Source organism: Schistocerca gregaria, chromosome X (assembly GCF_023897955.1).
Source record: "Schistocerca gregaria isolate iqSchGreg1 chromosome X, iqSchGreg1.2, whole genome shotgun sequence".
In the NCBI taxonomy this organism is placed as follows: Eukaryota; Metazoa; Arthropoda; class Insecta; order Orthoptera; family Acrididae; genus Schistocerca; species Schistocerca gregaria.
In genome coordinates this window covers 804,559,270-804,580,957 of record NC_064931.1, presented here as the reverse complement: position 1 = coordinate 804,580,957, position 21,688 = coordinate 804,559,270, and the positions used below count along the sequence as shown (strand labels likewise).

The window sequence follows — 21,688 nt, the reverse complement described above, 5'->3', positions numbered from 1 at the left end:
ACCTGAAAAACAGACCTCCTACACTACATACACAAATTCATACTATCACCAAAGGAATGAGTCATGTGGAGCACATGTTTCAACACATACAATATTATTGCGAGGAGCAATGCCAGGCTGTAGTGATCACAAGTGTCAAAGCTCCTAGTGCTGTGCTGGTTCTATTCACCCCTTTGTGGTCAGTATCTATCAAAAGTAGAAACCTGTACCTGCTTCTCAACCACCTGTGCACCAAATAACAGTAGACTGGTTTATTAATAGAAGTAAGAATATTTAAGAAAGAATAAGAGTATTTAATTACCTGTTAGCCATGGAAGAGTACATTAGATTGTGAATTCTAGAATGTGAAAGTGATTGTATTAGTTTATAAATACTAATGTGCATGGAATGTGTCCTTTTAAGAATGTGGGTTCCTCATATGAGTTTGAAAAATAAACTTGGAGAATTAAGAATATGACTGAGGAACTGTGTTGTTTCAACTAGACAGATTGAGTCCAGAATCAGAAAAATTGTTTAAATTGTATTCTGTACATGTCCATCAAGATTATTTCAGAGGCAGGTTAGAGAAATCTGGGGCAGATTTGTTAAAGGCTGGGGGAACATTGCACAGCAGAGTACTATATTTGGTACAGCCAGAAGATTTTAAAGATCTTCGCTGACAGTGCCATAGACAGAACAGAATGTGTTGATAACCAGGCACAAGTCAGCAAAAAGGAACTGCTGATAGTGCATCAACAAAGACACAAGCTGTTGCAACTCCTCGAATGAGGTGAGCACTCAAGCAAGCAACATAGCTGAATGGCACTGTGGTTAAGAAAGTAAATTCACATATTGGTGATTACTTGAAATGTCACAGGCAAGCTTATGTTGGATGCAAGAATAACTATCCAAAATACTGTCATGACAGAAAGAGCATTTGAAATGTGAGCTATGAAATCCTGAAGCAACTACGGTAGCCAACCCCATTTGAAACATGTTACATTCCCCTACATAACTGCACATGTGAATAGATAACAAATAAAAACACCTTTGAAGGAGATGACACCCCAACATAAAACACAATATTTACAGATTCTCCCCCAAAGTCATTCTAACAAGGAAATCACACTCTGCAGCAAGTATAAACTGCCCTCCCTACCTCTTCCATAAGTTACCACAATTAACATTATTACCCCAAAATAATCTTAGACCACAACTTATACTAAACTAAATTTCATCATACTCCATATCCTTCTTTCTTATGCACGAGATCTCAACCTGTATGGTATCACACATGTAGCTTGCACAAGATCCTTTTGATTCTCATTATCCTTACCTTTCCTTGCTCCTTTTTTTAGTGGTCAGTGTTGACGAATGTGGCAATGAATCTGGAGTGCCTTCAAAAGGTCATAGGCATCCAACATGAACCATAGTCATTTGAGTTGGCAATTGTGGAATGGCATTTGCTGGTGGCACCATCTTGATCACCTGGTATGCCCCTTGCCACAGTGTAATAAACTACTTGGCATTCCCCTTTGGGATATATGGATATGACAGCAACACACACTACCCTACTCTACATTCTCTCCATGTTTCCTAGTTTTTCTAGATGTTTCAGATATTTGGTGTTTGCCCTCTGTACATCTTCCCTTACTTCCCTTAATATCTTTGTGAAATTCTGAATTGGCTCTCTGTTCCTCCCAGTCCTTGGTTTAGATGTACTGCATGGCAAAGACATCTTTCTCCCATATATTACCTCATATGGGAAAAACCCAGTGCAGGTGTGCCCTTTTGGGTTCTATACTGCAATGACAAATGGTAAGTAAACATCATAATCATTGTGATGGCTGTAGAAGTAGTAACTTGACAATCTACCAATAGTAAGTTGTACATTCTCAGATCTATCATAAGCTTGTGGGTGCAATGGGCTAGTCCTTAGTTTCTGCCCCTGTAATAACTGACATAACTGCTTTGTTGAAACCAACATGAAGTTAGTAGACCGTTTCCAATGATTATTTTACCACAGGCTGTGATACTGTAGTGACTTGCTGATTTGGAATGGCAATCATTACTACATATCACTAGACCTGATTAAAAATAATAATAACAATAATAATAATAATAATAAACTTAAACACGGCTGTAAGTTCAGTAACTGCATGACAGTAAACTTGAAGAGGTTGAAAAACTCAGCCAAGCAGTTGCAAATAAAGGTTTATTGGAAAAAATATTAAGAAAAAAGCTGCATTCATCCTAGAGCATTTTGACAATGCAAGCTGGGGCTGGAGATAGGGTCCTAGATACAGCTGTAGATATCGGCAACCACGCCAGTTATTAAATGTCATGGTCAGGATTGCCTGAGTGCTATAGTGAGTGGTGTTGCTAGCTATGATAAGTCAGGATGTCTGCAGTTGCAGACCCCCCCCCCCCCCCCCTCACCAGGTATGTGGCTGCTTGGTGTGGTGGTAGGTAACAGATGGTCGTCCATCATGGACCTAGTACTCACTGAATAATTGCTTTACTTGATACCAAGTACAGCAGCAAAGACAGTGCTGAAGCAGAAGCTAATGCTCACAATTACACAGGGCAGCACTGGATAGCTGAAGCACATCAGTGTCTGCAGCAGCCCATCATACAAACAGCATGTGACATGTTATCTAATGCTGTGGTGGTGGCAGCCAGGAGAATGCTGTAGTCAGTATGGTTGCATAGGTGGTAACATAAACAGGAAAGCCAGTCACACCAGTTGGCCTGTTTACAATGCTTGACTTGAAATACATCCGGGATGGTGGAGTCAAACTGTGGTTCCCAGAGTGGATGACAGTTGTTGCAATTGTGGCATGTGCCTGCTCAGGGCTGTGAACAATGATAATGTCTTCCCCCTCAGGCAGTGACGGCTGGGCAGCTACATTTCGCAGGCTCAAACTCCAGTCCACCAGGAAGGTGACCAGCAGCAGATGACTGTCATTCAGTGGGTGAACCACCAGTAGAAAGACACAAGCCTACAGCATCCAGACTTAGCACTAATCAGCAGCTAGTGTAGAAAGAGTCTATCAGAGTATGCTTGTTGACTCATTTCGAATCAACCATTGTGGATCTGTCCTCATGCCTAGTAGCTTCTGATGATGTCATAGTATCTATCTGAATTAGATAATATTTATGCAAGCCAGGTCAACTAGTATTTCTAAAGCAGCAGTGCTCCTAGCCTCTACATCATAATGAGGTAGGCATTCTTGGTGTAGTAGTTGAGTGATCATGATGTCATTTGCCCCATCATGTCAATGCCTCCAGAAACCCTGTTGGTGCTGTAACACGTACTAAATCCTACTTGCAGGGGCCCTGGGTTGTTTCTTCAGCAGTGTCAGATTGCTGCAACCATATTCTTGCATCAGGCCACATAGTTGCTGAGGTGTCTTGCAATATCCTCTTTATGACATCAAACTGCTGATTCAGTCACAAGGCCCATGTGCTTTTTCACACAGACCTAGGTCCACCATTCCTCTCCTCTTTGAGAGGTCTGGTCTACTGGATAGTCATCTGCTTACATATCTGAAAAAATTCTTAACATCATGTTTTATGGTTACGTATATTACAAAAAGGTATGGCCAAACTTTCAGGAAACATTCCTTACACACATAGAAAGAAAGTATGTTATGTGGACATGTGTCCGGAAATGCTTACTTACCATGTTAGAGCTCATTTTATTACTTCTCTTCAAATCACATTAATCATAGAATGGAAACACACAGCAACAGTGACTTCAAACACTTTTTTACAGGAAATGTTAAAAATGTCCTCCGTTAAAGGGGATACATGCATCCACCCTCCGTCGCATGGAATCCCTGATGCGCTGATGAAGCCCTGGAGAATGGCACATTTTATCACAGCCATCCACAGTACGAGCACGAAGAGTCTCTACATATGGTACTGGGGTTGCATAGACAAGAGCTTTCAAATGCGCCCATAAATGAAAGTCGAGGGTTGAGGTCAGGAGAGCATGGAGGCCATGGAACTGGTCTGCCTCTACCAATCCACAAGTGTATGAACACTTTGACTGAAATGTGCAGGAGCTCCATCATTCATGAACCGCATGTTGTGTCATACCTGTAAAGGCACATGTTCTAGTTGCACAGGTGGAGTATCCCATATGAAATCATGATAATGTGCTCTATTGAGTGTAAGTGGAAGAACATGGGGCCCAATCAACACATCACCAACAATGCCTGCCCAAACGTTCACAGAAAATCTGTGTTGATGACGTGATTGCACAATTTCATGCGGATTCTCGTCAGCCCACACATGTTGATTGTGAAAATTTACAATTTGATCATGTTGGAATGAAGCCTCATCCATAAAGAGAACATTTGTACTGAAATGAGGATTGACACATTGTTGGATGAACCATTTGCAGAAGTGTACCCGTGGAGGCCAATCAGCTGCTGATAGTGCCTGCACACGCTGTACATGGTACGGAAACAACTGGTTCTCCCGTAGCACTCTCCATACAGTGACGTGGTCAACGTTACCTTGTACAGCAGCAACTTCTCTTATGCTGACATTAGGGTTATCATCAACTGCACGATGAATAGCCTCGTCCATTGCAGATCTCCTCGTCGTTCTAGGTCATCCCCAGTCGCGAGTCATAGGCTGGAATGTTCCGTGCTCCCTAAGATGCCGATCAACTCCTTCGAACATCTTCCTGTCAAGACACCTTCATTCTGGAAATCTGTCTCGATACAAACATACCAAACCACAGCTATTGCCCCATGCTAATCTATACATCAAATGGGCATCTGCCAACTCCGCATTTGTAAACATTGCACTCACTGCAAAACCACGTTCATGATAAACACTAACCTGTTGATGCTACGTACTGATGTGCTTGATGCTAGTACTGTAGAGCAATGAGTCAACACAAGCACCAAAGTCAACATTACCTTCCTTCAATTGGGCCAACTGGTGGTGAATCAAGAAAGTACAGTACATACTGACGAAACTAATATGAGCAGTAACATGGAAATTAAGTGTTTCCGGACACATGTCCACATAACATCTTTTCTTTATTTGTGTGTGTGGAATGTTTCCTGAAAGTTTGGCCGTACATTTATGTAACACCCTGTATGTACAATGTACTCTGATTCCTCTTATTCTAGTCCAGTATGAACTACAATGTTCATTGGCTGCTTATTAACTTAATTACTATATCCTAATATTAAACAACTGCTGCAATTGATGCACTGGGAGTTCAAGTGGTCAGGTGGTTTCCCACCTATAGTAAATACAGATTACACAACATAAAGACAGAACCACAATACTAAGAGACTGATACCCTTATTGTCATGACTTCACTACATCACTCCTCACTGAATTTCTATGTGTGTTCCAGCATCTGCTCCACGATAGCACATCCCTTTTTGTTTATTGAATGCATGCTTCTGCACCAGGCCACCTACAGGTGTCTTGTGATATCCTCCTTAGGATGCCATTTTCCTGACTCAGCAACAAGAGCCATTCACTTTGCCTGGTCAAACTGTGGTGCAGAAATAAGCTGGGCCTCTTAGGATACTCCTCAATTGGGTCATCTCAACCATTACCATATGGCAAATCATCTGATAAACAATGTGAGATTGCAAGCTTTCTTGACAAATTTTGATGATAAAATCTTCTTGGGTTGACAGCCAAGTCAATGCGTCATTCTCTGGCAAAGTTTCAGCAAGTTTCTTACTTGCCAACTTCTGGCAAAGTGTCACATTCACATCTCATCCACGTCTTTATAGCTACTGGACTATGGACTGCTCTGCATCATTGGGCTAGTTGGGACAATCATGCATGAGTGCACATCACCACGCACTGCCTCGCCGATTCTGACGCTTTGCCTGAAAATGCCAAGTAAGAAACGTGCTGAAACATTGCCAGAGAATGACGCATTGCCCTGGCTGTCAACCGAAGAAGATTTTATCATCTGACCGACAAGTTACACAGCCTGATAGGCCCCACACAATCATACATTAAAAATTCCATTCAGTTCATAGCCAAACATCATGTGGACTGTGGCCACTCTATCAGTCCTCAAGGTGCAAATTTGCTAGCTTGGCAGCCATGGATGCAGTTGCTACTGAGATAATTAAATACCCCAATGGCAGTAACAGTGAGGATGGCTACAACTCATCAATAGTCTGACTGCCAAGAATTTCAGTCCAGTAGGTCGTATGTGTTCACTAGCAGCACCTCCACAAGACCTGAGTTCAATAGTATAAAAAAAGTGGCCAAAATAGAATGGTCTAGCAGCACTGTCATCTTGTTCCAGGAAAATGTTACCCCTGAGTACGAGCTGCTAATTTACTGTTGTCTACCATTCATCTGTGACAGTAGCACAGGCAATAACCTTCCACACTATACCCCTCCACAGGCATCTTGACACCAAACTGTCCAATGACATACGAGAATGTGATATCTGTTGTCACCCGACAATGAAAATCAAATGATATTTTAGGATGTGATGTCTGTTGTCACCCGACAATGAAAATCAAATTATAGGATATGCCCAGAACCCAGCAGCTTAGTCTGTCAGTAGAGAATTGATGAAAACTTATTTTAGTGATTCATAATGAAGCAGCCAAACACCCAAGAAGATTTAATTCAAATTTACCATGATCTGAAAAGGCTAGATAGGTACATGATATATTATTTTCTTTATTGTAAAATAAATGTTATTTTTATCTGTAATAACAAAACCATCATAAACTGTGACATAAATACATGGTGATTTTTTCCACTGTGTAGAAACTGTAGCGACTCATCGATGGAAGAATACAGAACAAAAAAGGTCTAATGAGCTTATGTCAGAAATGCATGGTTTCCATGCTAGAGACCATTTATTCGAACAAACTTTGTTACAAAGATTGCAGTCAAATACACGCTGTACCATGCAGCCACATTTACAGTATGTGTTGAAAATGGTTTCAATGTGCCTCAATGCATGTGTGTACATGCCATAGCATGTTCTGCTTCACATATACACATCAGCCTGGCTGCATCCCAACAGTGGCTTGTGAACTGTGATTTTCCATCTTGTATCATGCATAACCTAATCATTTGATTAGAGTGCAGAAGACATGTCAAAATATGGTTCATACAATTTCATTGATATAAAACTATGGTTAATAAGATGATTTAAACATTAATGTAGCTTTTTGTGAAAAGATACCTTCGCATACTTACATAATAGGACAATTGATGAACTAAATCGTGCTCAAATATTCAGTTCATCATTCATGAATTCTTCAGCTGAGTAGTAGCATTGCTGAAGTACAGTATCATGCATCATAATGTTCTTGGCTTTTAGTTTGTTGTAAATTTTCATTCCCTTATACTGGGGTGTTTGAGCATATGATGTTAAACAATGAGCAGGCAGCATAAAATTTTCTTTATTTCTTTGTTATAAGTGTAATCAAAGCAATTCTCCTTGCATAATACTAAATTGTTACATAAAAAATTATAATATGATAGATAAATAGGGTGGACACTGTTAATAATTTCAGATTTTTAAGTTGTGAGTGACATGATTTTCTAGGATGTACAGCTCACATGTTTCTAACAATTCTTTTCCATAATTTCAGTAGACACATTAAGTTGCTCAAATTTCCCCAAAAAGCGATACCATATCTTATAACTGAATGGAAGTAGATGTGGTATGCAATTTCCCTTGTGTCCATGTCAGTGACATTAGCTAATATTTGCATTGCAAATGCAAAGCTACATAAATTTTTTAATAGATATTCAACACGTTTATTCTAATTTAAATTCTAGTCCTGATTTAATCTTAAAATTTTTGCAGAATCCACTCTTCTAGATTTTGATTTTTGTGATTTATTTTAATTTCATGGGATGTTGACTGTTTTGTTCTGAACTGGATCACATGTATTTTTGGGATGTTTAGGGTTAATCCAGTGAGATGAAACCAAGTTTCTAAATGATATATTGTATTGATGATGCTGATAGGAATAGCTTGTGGTTCCTGTACTTCTGTTAATACAATCATGTCATCTGCAAATAAGACCAATGGGGCATTAATGTAAAACAGAAACAAAAAGGGCCTTGGCTAAAACCTTGAGGGACACATTGTATTACTGTCTTCTATTTGTAAAAGTAATTTGCTGTATTTGTAGAGACAATCACACTTTATTTTCTGTTGGTCAGGTATGAAGTAAGCCACTGTAAACCACTAACTCTAATTCCGTACTGGAAAAGTTCGTTGATAAGAAGGGCATGATTTACTGAGTCAAAAGCTTTTGTGAGATCACAAAAGAGCCCTGTGACTTTATTTGTATTGTCGAATGATGTGTTAATCTTATTAACAAACTCATTTATTGCATCTGTAGTGCTTTTTCCACATTCGAAGCCAAACTGTGTTTTCAAAATAATGTGATATTTTTCAATAAAATTTTGAATCTGGATGGTAGCAGTTTTTTTGAATACTTTTGACAGGACTGGGAGAAGAGATATGGGATAATAATTTCCCATATCCTGTCTTGACCCTTTGTTGAACAACGGTCTTACTTGTGTGTACTTTAGCACCTCAGGGAAACATCAATGCTGGAAAGACTCATTTATTATTGAAGATAATGAGGTTCGCAGGAGAGCTTCTGTAAAGTTTGGAAGGTATGAGACGAGGTACTGGCAGAAGTAAAGCTGTGAGTACCAGGCATTAGTCGTGCTTCGGTAGTTTGGTTGGTAGAGCACTTGCCCACGAAAGTCAAAGGTCCCGAGTTCGAGTCTCGGTCGGGCACACAGTTTTAATCTGCCAGGAAGTTTCATATCAGCGCACACTCTGCTGCAGAGTGAAAATCTCATTCTGGAAACATCCCCCAGGCTGTGGCTAAGCCATGTCTCCACAATATCCTTTCTTTCAGGAGTGCTAGTTCTGCAAGGTTCGCAGGAGAGCTTCTGTAAAGTTTGGAAGATAGGAGATGAGGTACTGGCAGAAGTAAAGCTGTGAGTACTGGGCGTGAGTCATGCTTCAGTAGCTCAGATGGTAGAGCACTTGCCCGTGAAAGGCAAAGGTCCCAAGTTCGAGTCTCGGTCGGGAACACAGTTTTAATCTGCCAGGAAGTTTCATATCAGTGCACACTCTGCTGCAGAGTGAAAATCTCATTCTGGATTTAAAAAACTACTTAAGAATGCTGCAAAATTTGCAGTACTTGAAATATTTTTGTCAGAGTGCCATTCTGTCTCATTCAGCTTGTGATGAAGCGAAGTGATGTTTTCCTGATAAAGTTTCATTTTAAATAGACCCTTTTACAGAGAACTTCCTTACTTGATCAGTGTAACTCAATGAATAATGCTGAATGATCAGAAATTCCTAACTCTAAGCAAAATGTATGTACATCTTTAAAAACATACACTCCTGGAAATGGAAAAAAGAACACATTGACACCGGTGTGTCAGACCCACCATACTTGCTCCGGACACTGCGAGAGGGCTGTACAAGCAATGATCACACGCACGGCACAGCGGACACACCAGGAACCGCGGTGTTGGCCGTCGAATGGCGCTAGCTGCGCAGCATTTGTGCACTGCCGCCGTCAGTGTCAGCCAGTTTGCCGTGGCATACGGAGCTCCATCGCAGTCTTTAACACTGTTAGCATGCCGCGACAGCGTGGACGTGAACCGTATGTGCAGTTGACGGACTTTGAGCGAGGGCGTATAGTGGGCATGCGGGAGGCCGGGTGGACGTACCGCCGAATTTCTCAACACGTAGGGCGTGAGGTCTCCACAGTACATCGATGTTGTCGCCAGTGGTCGGCGGAAGGTGCACGTGCCCGTCGACCTGGGACCTGACCGCAGCGACGCACGGATGCACGCCAACACCGTAGGATCCTACGCAGTGCCGTAGGGGACCGCACCGCCACTTCCCGGCGAATTAGCGACACTGTTGCTCCTGGGGTATCAGCGAGGACCATTCGCAACCGTCTCCATGAAGCTGGGCTACGGTCCCGCACACCGTTAGGCCGTCTTCCGCTCACGCCCCAACATCGTGCAGCCCGCCTCCAGTGGTGTCGCGACAGGCGTGAATGGAGGGACGAATAGAGACGTGTCGTCTTCAGCGATGAGAGTCGCTTCTGCCTTGGTGCCAATGAGGGTCGTATGCGTGTTTGGCGCCGTGCAGGTGAGTGCCACAATCAGGACTGCATACGACCGAGGCACACAGGGCCAACACCCGTCATCATGGTGTGGGGAGCGATCTCCTACACTGGCCGTACACCTCTGGTGATCGTCGAGGGGACACTGAATAGTGCACGGTACATCCAAACCGTCATCGAACCCATCGTTCTACCATTCCTAGACCGGCAAGGGAACTTGCTGTTCCAACAGGACAATGCATGTCCGCATGTGTCCCGTGCCACCCAACGTGCTCTGGAAGGTGTAAGTCAACTACCCTGGCCAGCAAGATCTCCGGATCTGTCCCCCATTGAGCATGTTTGGGACTGGATGAAGCGTCGTCTCACGCGGTCCGCTCGTCCTGCACGAACGCTGGTCCAACTGAGGTGCCAGGTGGAGATGGCATGGCAAGCCGTTCCACAGGACTACATCCAGCATCTCTACGATCGTCTCCATGGGAGAATAGCAGCCTGCATTGCTGCGAAAGGTGGATATACACTGTACTAGTGCCGACATTGTGCATGCTCTGTTGCCTGTGTCTATGTGCCTGTGGTTCTGTCAGTGTGATCATGTGATGTATCTGACCCCAGGAATGTGTCAATAAAATTTCCCCTTCCTGGGACAATGAATTCACTGTGTTCTTATTTCAATTTCCAGCAGTGTAATTCGTTAAAATATTGTCAGTGCATATAGCTGACTGACCATTTTGCTCATTGAAAGTAAAGTCCTATGTACTGACTTGGCAGAAAATGCTAAGAAATTTTGGTCTTACGTCAAAGCGGTAGGTGGATCAAAACAAAATGTCCAGACACTCTGTGACCAAAATGGTACTGAAACAGAGGGTGACAGACTAAAGGCCAAAATACTAAATGTCTTTTTCCAAAGTTGTTTCACAGAGGAAGACTGCACTGTAGTTGCTTCTCTAGATTGTCGCACAGATGACAAAATTGTAGATATCGAAATAGACTGCCGAGGGATAGAGAAACAATTAAAATCACTCAAAAGAGGAAAGGCTACTGGACCTGATGGGATACCAGTTCGGTTTTACACAGAGTATCCGAAGGAACGTATCCCCCTTCTTGCAGTGGTGTACCGTAGGTCTCTAGAAGAGCGTAGCATTCCAAAGGATTGGAAAAGGGCATAGGTCATCCCTGTTTTCAAGAAGGCACGTCGGACAGATGTGCAGAGCTATAGACCTATATCTCTAACGTCGATCAGTTGTAGAATTTTCACATATAGATGCCGTGTTTCTTGACTTCTGCAAGGCGTTCGATACAGTTCCCCACAGGCGTTTAATGAACAAAGTAAGAGCATATGGACTATCAGACCAATTGTGTGACTGGATTGAAGAGTTCCTAGATAACAGAACGCAGCATGTCATTCTCAATGGAGAGAAGTCTTCTGAAGTAAGAGTGATTTCAGGTGTGCCACAGGGGAGTGTCATAGGACTGTTGCTATTCACAATATACATAAATGACCTTGTGGATGAGATCAGAAGTTCACTGAGCATTTTTGCAGATGATGCTGTGGTATATTGAGAGGTTGTAACAATGGAAAATTGTACTGAAATGCAGGAGGATCTGCAGCGAATTGATCCATGGCGCAGGGAATAGCAATTGAATCTCAATGTAGACAAGTGTAATGTGCTGCGAATACATAGAAAGACAGATCCCTTATCATTTAGCTACAATATAGCAGGTTAGCAACTGGAAGCAGTTAATTCCATAAATTATCTGGGAGTACGCATTGGGAGTGATTTAAAAGGGAATGATCATATAAAGTTGATCGTCAGTAAAGCAGATGACAGGCTGAGATTCATTTTAAGAATCCTAAGGGAATGCAATCTGAAAACAAAAAAGCAGGTTACAGTACGCTTATTCGCCCACTGCTTGAATACTGCTCAGCAGTGTGGGATCCGTACTAGATAGCGTTGATAGAAGAGATAGAGAAGATCCAATGGAGAGCAGCGCACTTCATTACAGGATCATTTAGTAATTGCAAAAGTGTTACAGAGATGATATATAAACTCCAGTGGAAGACTCTGCAGGAGAGATACTCAGTAGCTTGGTACGGGCTTTTGTTAAGGTATCGAGAACATACCTACACCGAAGAGTCAAGCAGCATATTGCTCCCTCCTATGTATATCTCGCGAAGAGACCATGAGGATAAAATCAGAGAGGTTAGAGCCCACACAGAAGCATACCTACAATCCTTCTTTCCACGAACAATACGAGACTGGAATAGAAGGGAGAACCAATAGAGGTACTCAGGGTACCCTCTGACACACACCGTCAGGTGGCTTGTGGAGTATAGATGTAGATGTAGATTCTGCAAAATTTAATTTGAAACTTTATTTTTTATTACGTCAATGAATTTTGATGCTCTGCTGTTTTCACTCAACACATCAATATTGAAATTAGCAGGAATTACAATTTCCGTCTTTTTTTTCTTCATCAAGATGTTCTAGCAAAAACTGAAATTTACATATGAAATACTCAGTTGTGACTTTCCCTGGGATTCTATAAATCAAAATTATAACAACATTTAGGTTCCTTAATTTGACACAGCAACCCTCAAAAATACACTCGTCATTTAAACAGTTAGTCATGTCTTACTAGGTAATTTAAATCTGAATGAATAAGTATGCATGAACTTCCACCTGATTTATTATTCCCAAAAAATATGATCATTACCTTAAAGTTTTCAATTTTACTTAAGATTTTTATTGTACCTTCACTAAGTCAGTGTTCATTTAAACAAATTACTTTAACATTTTTAATTTTGGACAAAAAAATTTCAAGCTCATCTATTTTAGAGATTTTGTGACCAGAGTATTCAGTATTTAATACATTTGCATTGCAGTGCCTGACATATGTACAGTCAGCTCTGTTTACAATTTTATGTTTACTATTGGTTGGAATCCGTTTAGAATCTTTAACATCCCCATCAGCACTTTGTAGTTTCTTATGATTTGACAAGTATCAGCAAACATTCTGCTAAGTGTTTTCAAACCCAATCTGTTAACATGTAAACCATCTTTCCCCAGACATTTATTGCTCAAGGATTTATTAGGATCTATAAATACAGCTCCTAACCTGTTGCAATGCTCTTTGATACAATAATTTATTCTTGCTGTGTATATTTCACTCACTGACCTTCTATATATTATGTCACTTATTACAATCTGAGAAGCTTTTTAGAGGTGTGTTGCCATTTGAATCATGTTTCTAGTATGGACAATTTCTTCCTCACTCCAGATTCAAAAAGAATTCATACCCACATGTAGGAAAACAGATTTGTAGCTCCAGCTGGGTTCATCTCTTGAAGTTTCTTCCAAGCTTAATAAGCTATTCAGATGTTATTGAGACTTGATTCCTGGACAAACATCAATTTTTGTGTTTGGTACTACTTCAATGTTTTCAGCACATGGGCTCCATTAGTGAGGAACTCTTCTTTGAGAGGATTTGTACCACTACTGAGCTGCTTGTAAACTGTTTATTGTATGTCACTTTTTCCATTTATAATTATTCCCTAATTAAGGTCTTCAGCTTGTTCCAAAACCATTACACATTCATTTGAGGATTTCAGAAGTGTATCACACCAGCCATTTTTGCTACTTTGACCATTATTAATGTTTCTCTCATTTTCTTGTGTATGCTCTTCAACATCTGGTGTTTTCATGCAACTACAATTTTCTTGACGCTTCAGGTCTGTATTTTCTTCTCTCAGTAGTCATAATACATTTTCCAGAGTGTCTATATCACTTAGCAGCACTTTTATCAAATTTACTTTGCTCAAGAGTTCCTTGAGCATAATGCAAATGACCCATTTTCCTTATGAGAGTGAACTATAAATTAACTGCAAACTGTACATATTCCACACTGTGGAACTATCTAATTTCTATTTCATGTGCTTATTGTTAAATATCTGTTTGATTATTTATTTGTCATTCACTGAACTATGTAGTTCATTTATCTTGTAATTAATCTATTAGGAAACTCCTTGTTGTTACTGATATTTGCAAGAATATGTATTGTATCCATCTTGGATTATTATACTGTAGTTAATAACATTTGTCATGTTGATGTTTATATTATTATTGTTGTTATTACTATTATGTTAACACTGATGACAACAACTGCATGCCCGGCCGCTGTGGTCAAGCGGTTCTAGGTGCTTCAGTCCAGAACTGTGCTGCTGCTATAGTCACAGGTTCAAATCCTGCCTCAGGCATGGATGCGTGTGATATCTTTAGGTTAGTTAGATTTGAGTAGTTCTAAGTCTACGGGACTCATGATCTCTGATGTTAAGTCCCATAGTGCTTAGAGCCATTTGAACCATTTGAACAATTGCATGTAAATATGCTCAACAGTGGAATAAAACATTTGTTTGTTTATAATTTCATCTTTTGACTTCACTGCCAATGATAAACACTTGTTTTCTTGTTCTAAACAGTTGGCATACGACCACTGTATATTGTCACTAATGAATTTCAAACATACTGTGGCGCATTTTTCATGTAACATTAAGTTGCATTTAACACACAGAATTCCTTTAACAACATGTTTTTGGCACTTCTTACAAGATTACACTGTTTATTTTATTCTTTTTTGGGAGCGACGTGACTCTGCACTCGACACCAAACACCATATTTAATTACTGTCAAAGGCAGCATTGTCTCCACATCTGGAATGGGCTCTGCATACACAGTACTTTTGAGATAGCCCCATAAACTGAAATTGCATGGGTGGAGATCCGGTGAATGAGCAGGCCATGCAATTGGATCCCTTTATCTCATCCATTGACCAGGGAAGACATGGCTGAAACCCATCCGGACATTAATGATGAAGTGGGCTGGAGCACCATCAGTTAACACCTACATAACCCTTTAAATTATCAATGGTTTTCTTCCATCAGGGGAGGCAAAGTCACCCACAATTAATACTGATAGTTCCAACCTGTTAGGCAATATGGAAGGAAGACAGGTCCAAAAATATAGTAGTTGACAGTTATCCCAGTTCATACAATCTGGCTGCACTGATGCTCATAACTCACTGTCAGCATACCATGGGGGTTCTGTACACTATAACACAGATCACTGTCATGAAAGTTGAAGATAAAACTCCATGTTAAGGTGGTCACACCTGTGAATTGCATGGATGGCACAAATTGTGCAATTGCCACTCTAAAACAGCAGAGAACCTCCACCATGCTGCACACACCGGACAGTGTGCCAGAGGCTTTAAACCTGACTGGGTTGCCTCCAAACATATGTCTGATGATTCTGGTTCAAGGCATATGTAACACTCATTGGTGAAGAGAACATTATTCCAATCCTGAGCAGTTCATTCGGCATGTTGTTGAGTCCATCTGTACCACACTGCATGGTTGTGTGGTTGCAAAGATGGACCTTTCCATGGATATGAGGAGTGAAGTTGGGCATCATGCAGCCTATTGCGCACAATTTGAGTAGTAACATGGCATCCTGTGGCTGCATGAAAAGTATTAGTCAACATGGTGCCAGTGTTACTCTGAGCCATAATCTGCAGGTAGCCATCATTCACTGCAGTAGTAGCCCTTGGGCAACCTGAACGAGGCATGTCATCAACAGTTCCTGTGTCTCTGTATCTCCTCCATGTCTGAACAACATCGCTTTGGTTCACTCCAATATGCCTGGACACTTCCCTTGTTGAGAGCCCTTCCTGGCACAAACTAACAATGCGGATGTGATAAAAGTGTGGTATTGATCATCTAGGCATGGTTGAACTATGAACAACAGAAGCCATGTACCTCCTTGACAGTAATTGATCAGCTATCGGACCCCCCCATTTAATAGGTACTGCTCATGCATGGTTGTTTACATCTTTGGTCGGGTGTAGTGACATCTCTAAACAGCCAAAGGGACTGTTTCTGTGATACAATATCCTCAGTCAATGTCTTTCTTCAGGAGTTCTGGGAACCGGTATGATGCAAAACTTTTTATGATGTGTGTAGTTTGTTTCTGGTTAGTGTTTCACTAAAAGTTTGGCCTTTTTTAATGTTTCTGCTATCTCCACTGTTTGTACCGTATGTGCCAGCTATGCTCGAAACCAATTATTAGCTACATCTCTTATTCCTAATGTGCAACAGCATCAAAAGCCTTAGAAACATCTACAAATATGCCTACAACATCCTCATCCTTGTCAAGAGCCTCAATTACCACTTTTATGAATTTATCTATGGCTCATTCTGTACTTCTACGACTTTGGAACCCAATATGTGATTCATTTGGATGGTTATGTTTATTCAAGTAATTCATTAATCTGTCTTTCATAATTGAGTCTATTATTTTTGAGCGTGATGATAGCAGACAAATGGGTCAATCATCTTGTATGTCTTCTGCTTTACCTTTTGATCAGACCAACCAAGTAAGCCACTTGTCCTAAAACAGATGTTTGACTGGAGGAGGTCTGATAGTGGTCACTACAGGCACTGACAGAAATTTACTAAGCAGCTATGTGAGGCACTAGATATGTACAAAAGTGCTGTTAAATGCAAACCCCTAATATGCTTCCTTTTTATATTCATCACATTAGGAATGTTTGTGTGCATTAAAACTATTTACCAATATCATGAGAAAATTCATACATATGCCTCTTCATGATAAGGTATATTGTATCGAAAGTGAGCAGTGTATCTTTTGGCTCTCTTTTTAGTTTAAAACACATTTTATTAAATATTAGTGAAATTTTCATGATGTGTTTATAATGTTCTCATTTGGATGCCAATAGTCCAGTCACATCTTTCGTTAAGAAATTATAAGGTCAGTGGTGTGATTCTACCAACAATTTTAATTAGAACATCTCCTCCCAGATATTCAGTATCTTTTAATGTCTTGGGGGGTCACAGAAATTGGACATTCTTAAATTGGAGCATGTGACCTACTTGTTTTTTAACTCATAGTTGTATTCACTGCATTGTATTGACTTACAAAAATTTGCCAATCTTGACGCTTATGAGCCATCATTAGAGCTAAAAGAAATGCAGAAAAGGAAAAACACAAAGTTACTATTATATAGAAAAATTTACCATTACAAAATAAAGAGATAAATAAAAATATACTCAGTATCTTGTTATAAAAGTAGCAAGTCAAGCAATCACTTAGAACCTATATCAGTCACCTGACATCAACTGTAATGACTGCTCATGCAGCATCCCTATAAAATGGAACAGTAATGTTTGTAAATGGCACATGATCATGCCTTGATTAAATGTGTGGAAATTACAATTTTTTATTTTAAAAAACTGTAACATAATCATTAAGTTTCATTTTTTGAAGTACACTAATCATCTACAGTTTTCAGTATTTAAAGAAACTAAGCTAAATGATTACTGGCATCATGGGTCCACTTTTCCCAAAAAAGAAATGATTATGGCTGTTCACAGCTTTAGTTAGAGAGTATATAAAACTGCAGAAGGACCCAAGCATAAGTAAAACCATAGTAAACCGAGATACAAGTATTTTTCCAGCCAAGGGTAGTAAAATGTGTATGTAGAATTGAATGACAGAGGATCGTCTCTGCCATGTCCTGTACAGCTGCAGAGCATACAGACAAGTGGGAGCTGTCACATCAGCTCTTGGGCATCATGTAAAGCATATAATTAACAAGGCACTACCTCATATGATCTGGTGGACACACTGAGCACATGACATCATAAAGAAGCCTACTCTTCAAAAATTTTAAAATAAAAATTTTGGCTAAATTTACTTTGTTCATTTAAAATCTTTTCTGAATGTTGTGTTCTGATATTGAAATCCTCTGTTTCCTCCTGGGTATTGAGCAATCTTTCTTTCCTGTTTTGTGCCTTCTTAGTTACAGAGTGATATGCATATCAAAAAATGATTCTTTCCTTATTTTCTGTATATGTAAGAAAGGCACCTTCATGAAACCTCTATGAATGTAATTGATCCATTTTATAAGTACAACACCAACACATGAGCAGACATGGCAGTGACTGATATGGGATTACATGACTATCCAATGAGTTAATTTTGTAACAAAGTGCTTGGTATATTTCTGTTTTTCTCCTTACATTGCACTTTTTAAATTTTTTACTTTTAATTTAAACTCTGCACTTAACATTTTTTGATAAAAGGTGGCTTCAATCTAAAAATGAATCTCTCAAGTTTTTTATTAGTTTTAGTCTATGCATATGCTGACCAGAAATCTAAACAATACTGTTGTTGGAGATTTAACAGTACCATTGTTTCTGTTCTCATAATATTTTAGTGTCACATATTGTGGTCTGTAGAAATACTTCTTCAAATACTAAAACCTTTTGACTCCTTTTCAGTCTGGCATTTGTGTCGCATGAAGAGCATTTAAAATATATTCGAGAGTCCTTTACATATAACCTGTACACTAAGGTCTGCCGCTCATTGTTTGCGAAAGATAAACTGCTGTTCTCATTCCTGATCTGTACAACAATTATGATGTGAGTAGAAATTTATACTTAGATTTTATGATCTCACTTACATCTAAATGTAGAATAAAATACATTTTAAAACTTTTTCTCCTTCTATATTTTCCACTATAGGGTAATTGTGGCCTAATATTGTCGTTTTATGTACTACAGGTCTAACAATCAGCTTTGTCCTGAAGAATTAGCTCTTTTGCTCTCTTCAGGGGGCTGTGAGAACGAAATGTTGAATCCATGTGAGGAATGGCTCCCACAAGAGCTATGGCAAAAGATTTGTTTCATAAGCCAGGCACCGTATTTTGCAGGTATTGCCTTTTTTCTATTACTGTTTATCTGTGAGCAATAAATTTTAGAGAGATAATGTTTCAGTTTAATATTAGATATCTGATATAAGATGTGTTAAGGAATGAGAAGTACACAGTCTTTGATATTTTAACTGTACAATTTCTTCCTCTGAGAAAATCAGCCATAATGTGTGACACTGATATAGGAGTCTCAATAATATTGAAAGCACTGTAAGAAAGTTGGTAGGGTTCCTTGAAAATCCTAATCATTGGTCTAGGATCAGTGTTAGTGTCGAGGTAATAATGGAGCTGTACAGTCCACCTAAGCACAGCCCCATCCATTGTAATAGAACTGAACAGTGATAAGTATCATAAAGAATGCTCACTAGCAAATGTTTCAGTATCACCTTTTAACTATTTCAGCACATAGCTAGCAACAAAGTTGAGTGTCTTCTATGAATATTTCTACCGTTCTCATGAGCCAGGCAGTTAATCAAAGCTCTCAAATTTCTCCCACACACCATACTCCACCAGTAGTTACTGCTGAAGCATGTTTTCAACTTATGATAATAGACAACTGATGACAGTGAGCAAGCACAGTCAAGACACCCAGGTGTACCAAACTCAAATTAAGTTATGGTTGGATGACTTTCTGAAGATATTCATGATATGGCACCACCCAAAGTATACACACAAAAAATGATAAGGATGCAGAATGTAATATCCACTATGTGACATGTGTTAGACAACTTATGAATTCTACCAAAACTGTTATAAGACATATCTGAAAACTTTGAAAGCCTAGTGGGTAGCATGAAACTTGACATTTGCTGGTAGGCAGAGCCATTGTATCTGTGAGAACTCATGGAGCTTACTGGTAGTGCCGTGCATCATTCTCTTGACCAGTCAGAGCTCACAAACACTTTTCAATTTCCACTGTACCAGACACAGTGGTGTCTTCACCTTGCTAACATCTCACTTGCAACAATACACTGTTGTTCTTGACTTCTGCTTCACTATGTGTCTTGTTTTATCTCTCTGGATTACTCGTTGGACTTATTTATCTCTAACATGATCTCCACTTACCTATTTACTCATTGTTTATCTCTATGTCCACACTTAGCAATCCACTGCTGATGGCCCCAGGTTGGTTGGCCCTTTTAGTCACAGCTGAGCTTCTGTTGAATCCCATGACAACAACTGGGGGTGGGGTAATACACTCCTGGAAATTGAAGTAAGAACAGAGTGAATTCATTGTCCCAGGAAGGGGAAACTTTATTGACACATTCCTGGGGTCAGATACATCACATGATCACACTGACAGAACCACAGGCACATAGACACAGGCAACAGAGCATGCACAATGTCGGCACTAGTACAGTGTATATCCACCTTTCGCAGCAATGCAGGCTGCTATTCTCCCATGGAGACGATCGTAGAGATGCTGGATGTAGTCCTGTGGAATGGCTTGCCATGCCATTTCCACCTGGCGCCTCAGTTGGACCAGCGTTCGTGCTGGACGTGCAGACCGCGTGAGACGACGCTTCATCCAGTCCAAAACATGCTCAATGGGGGACAGATCCGGAGATCTTGCTGGCCAGGGTAGTAGACTTACACCTTGTAGAGCACATTGGGTGGCACGGGATACATGCAGACGTGCATTGTCCTGTTGGAACAGCAAGTTCCCTTGCTGGTCTAGGAATGGTAGAACGATGGGTTCGATGACGGTTTGGATGTACCGTGCACTATTCAGTGTTCCCTCGATGATCACCAGAGGTGTACGGCCAGTGTAGGAGATCGCTCCCCACACCATGATGCCGGGTGTTGGCCCTGTGTGCCTCGGTCGTATGCAGTCCTGATTGTGGCGCTCACCTACACGGCGCCAAACACGCATACGACCATCATTGGCACCAAGGCAGAAGCGACTCTCATCGCTGAAGACGACCCATCTCCATTCGTCCCTCCATTCACACCTGTCGCGACACCACTGGAGGCGGGCTGCACGATGTTGGGGCGTGAGCGGAAGACGGCCTAAAGGTGTGCGGGACTGTAGCCCAGCTTCATGGAGACGGTTGCGAATGGTCCTCGCCGATACCCCAGGAGCAACAGTGTCCCTAATTTGCTGGGAAGTGGCGGTGCGGTCCCCTACGGCACTGCGTAGGATCCTACGGTTTTGGCGTGCATCCGTGCGTCGCTGCAGTCCGGTCCCAGGTCGATGGGCATGTGCAACTTCCGCCGACCACTGGCGACAACATCGATGTACTGTGGAGACCTCACACCCCACGTGTTGAGCAATTCGGTGGTACGTCCAACCGGCCTCCCGCATGTCCACTATATGCCCTCGCTCAAAGTCCGTCAACTGCACATATGGTTCACGTCCACGCTGTCGCGGCATGCTACCAGTGTTAAAGACTGCGATGGAGCTCTGTATGCCACGGCAAACTGCCTGACACTGACGGCGGTGGTGCACAAATGCTGCGCAGCTAGCACCATTCGACGGCCAACACCGCGGTTCCTGGTGTGTCCGCTGTGCCGTGCGTGTGATCATTGCTTGTACAGCCCTCTCGCAGTGTCTGGAGCAAGTATGGTGGGTCTGATACACCGGTGTCAATGTGTTCTTTTTTCCATTTCCAGGAGTGTAGATTAGCAGTGTATCATGGATGTAAAATTTGTGAAACTCCTGAACTATTGGCCGTGGGAGTTCGTAAACAACTCAAGTGTTACTATATTTGACAGATACAGCAAGATAGAGATGAGTTGCATCATTATGCGGAAAGAGTTGAGACGGCTTGTTTGGCCTTGTT

At 40.9% G+C, this 21,688-nt stretch overlaps 1 protein-coding gene across 1 annotated transcript in view; it reads left to right on the top strand.

Moving 5' to 3' along the window:
- LOC126298331 (dynein axonemal heavy chain 7-like) overlaps positions 1 to 21,688 on the top strand; it is a 1,150,327-nt gene that overhangs the window by 982,585 nt on the left and 146,054 nt on the right. Inside the window, exons 48-49 of the mRNA XM_049989626.1 lie at positions 18,475 to 18,615; positions 18,757 to 18,905. Coding sequence (XP_049845583.1) covers positions 18,475 to 18,615; positions 18,757 to 18,905 — 290 coding nt within the window. The remainder of the gene's footprint in view (positions 1 to 18,474; positions 18,616 to 18,756; positions 18,906 to 21,688) is intronic.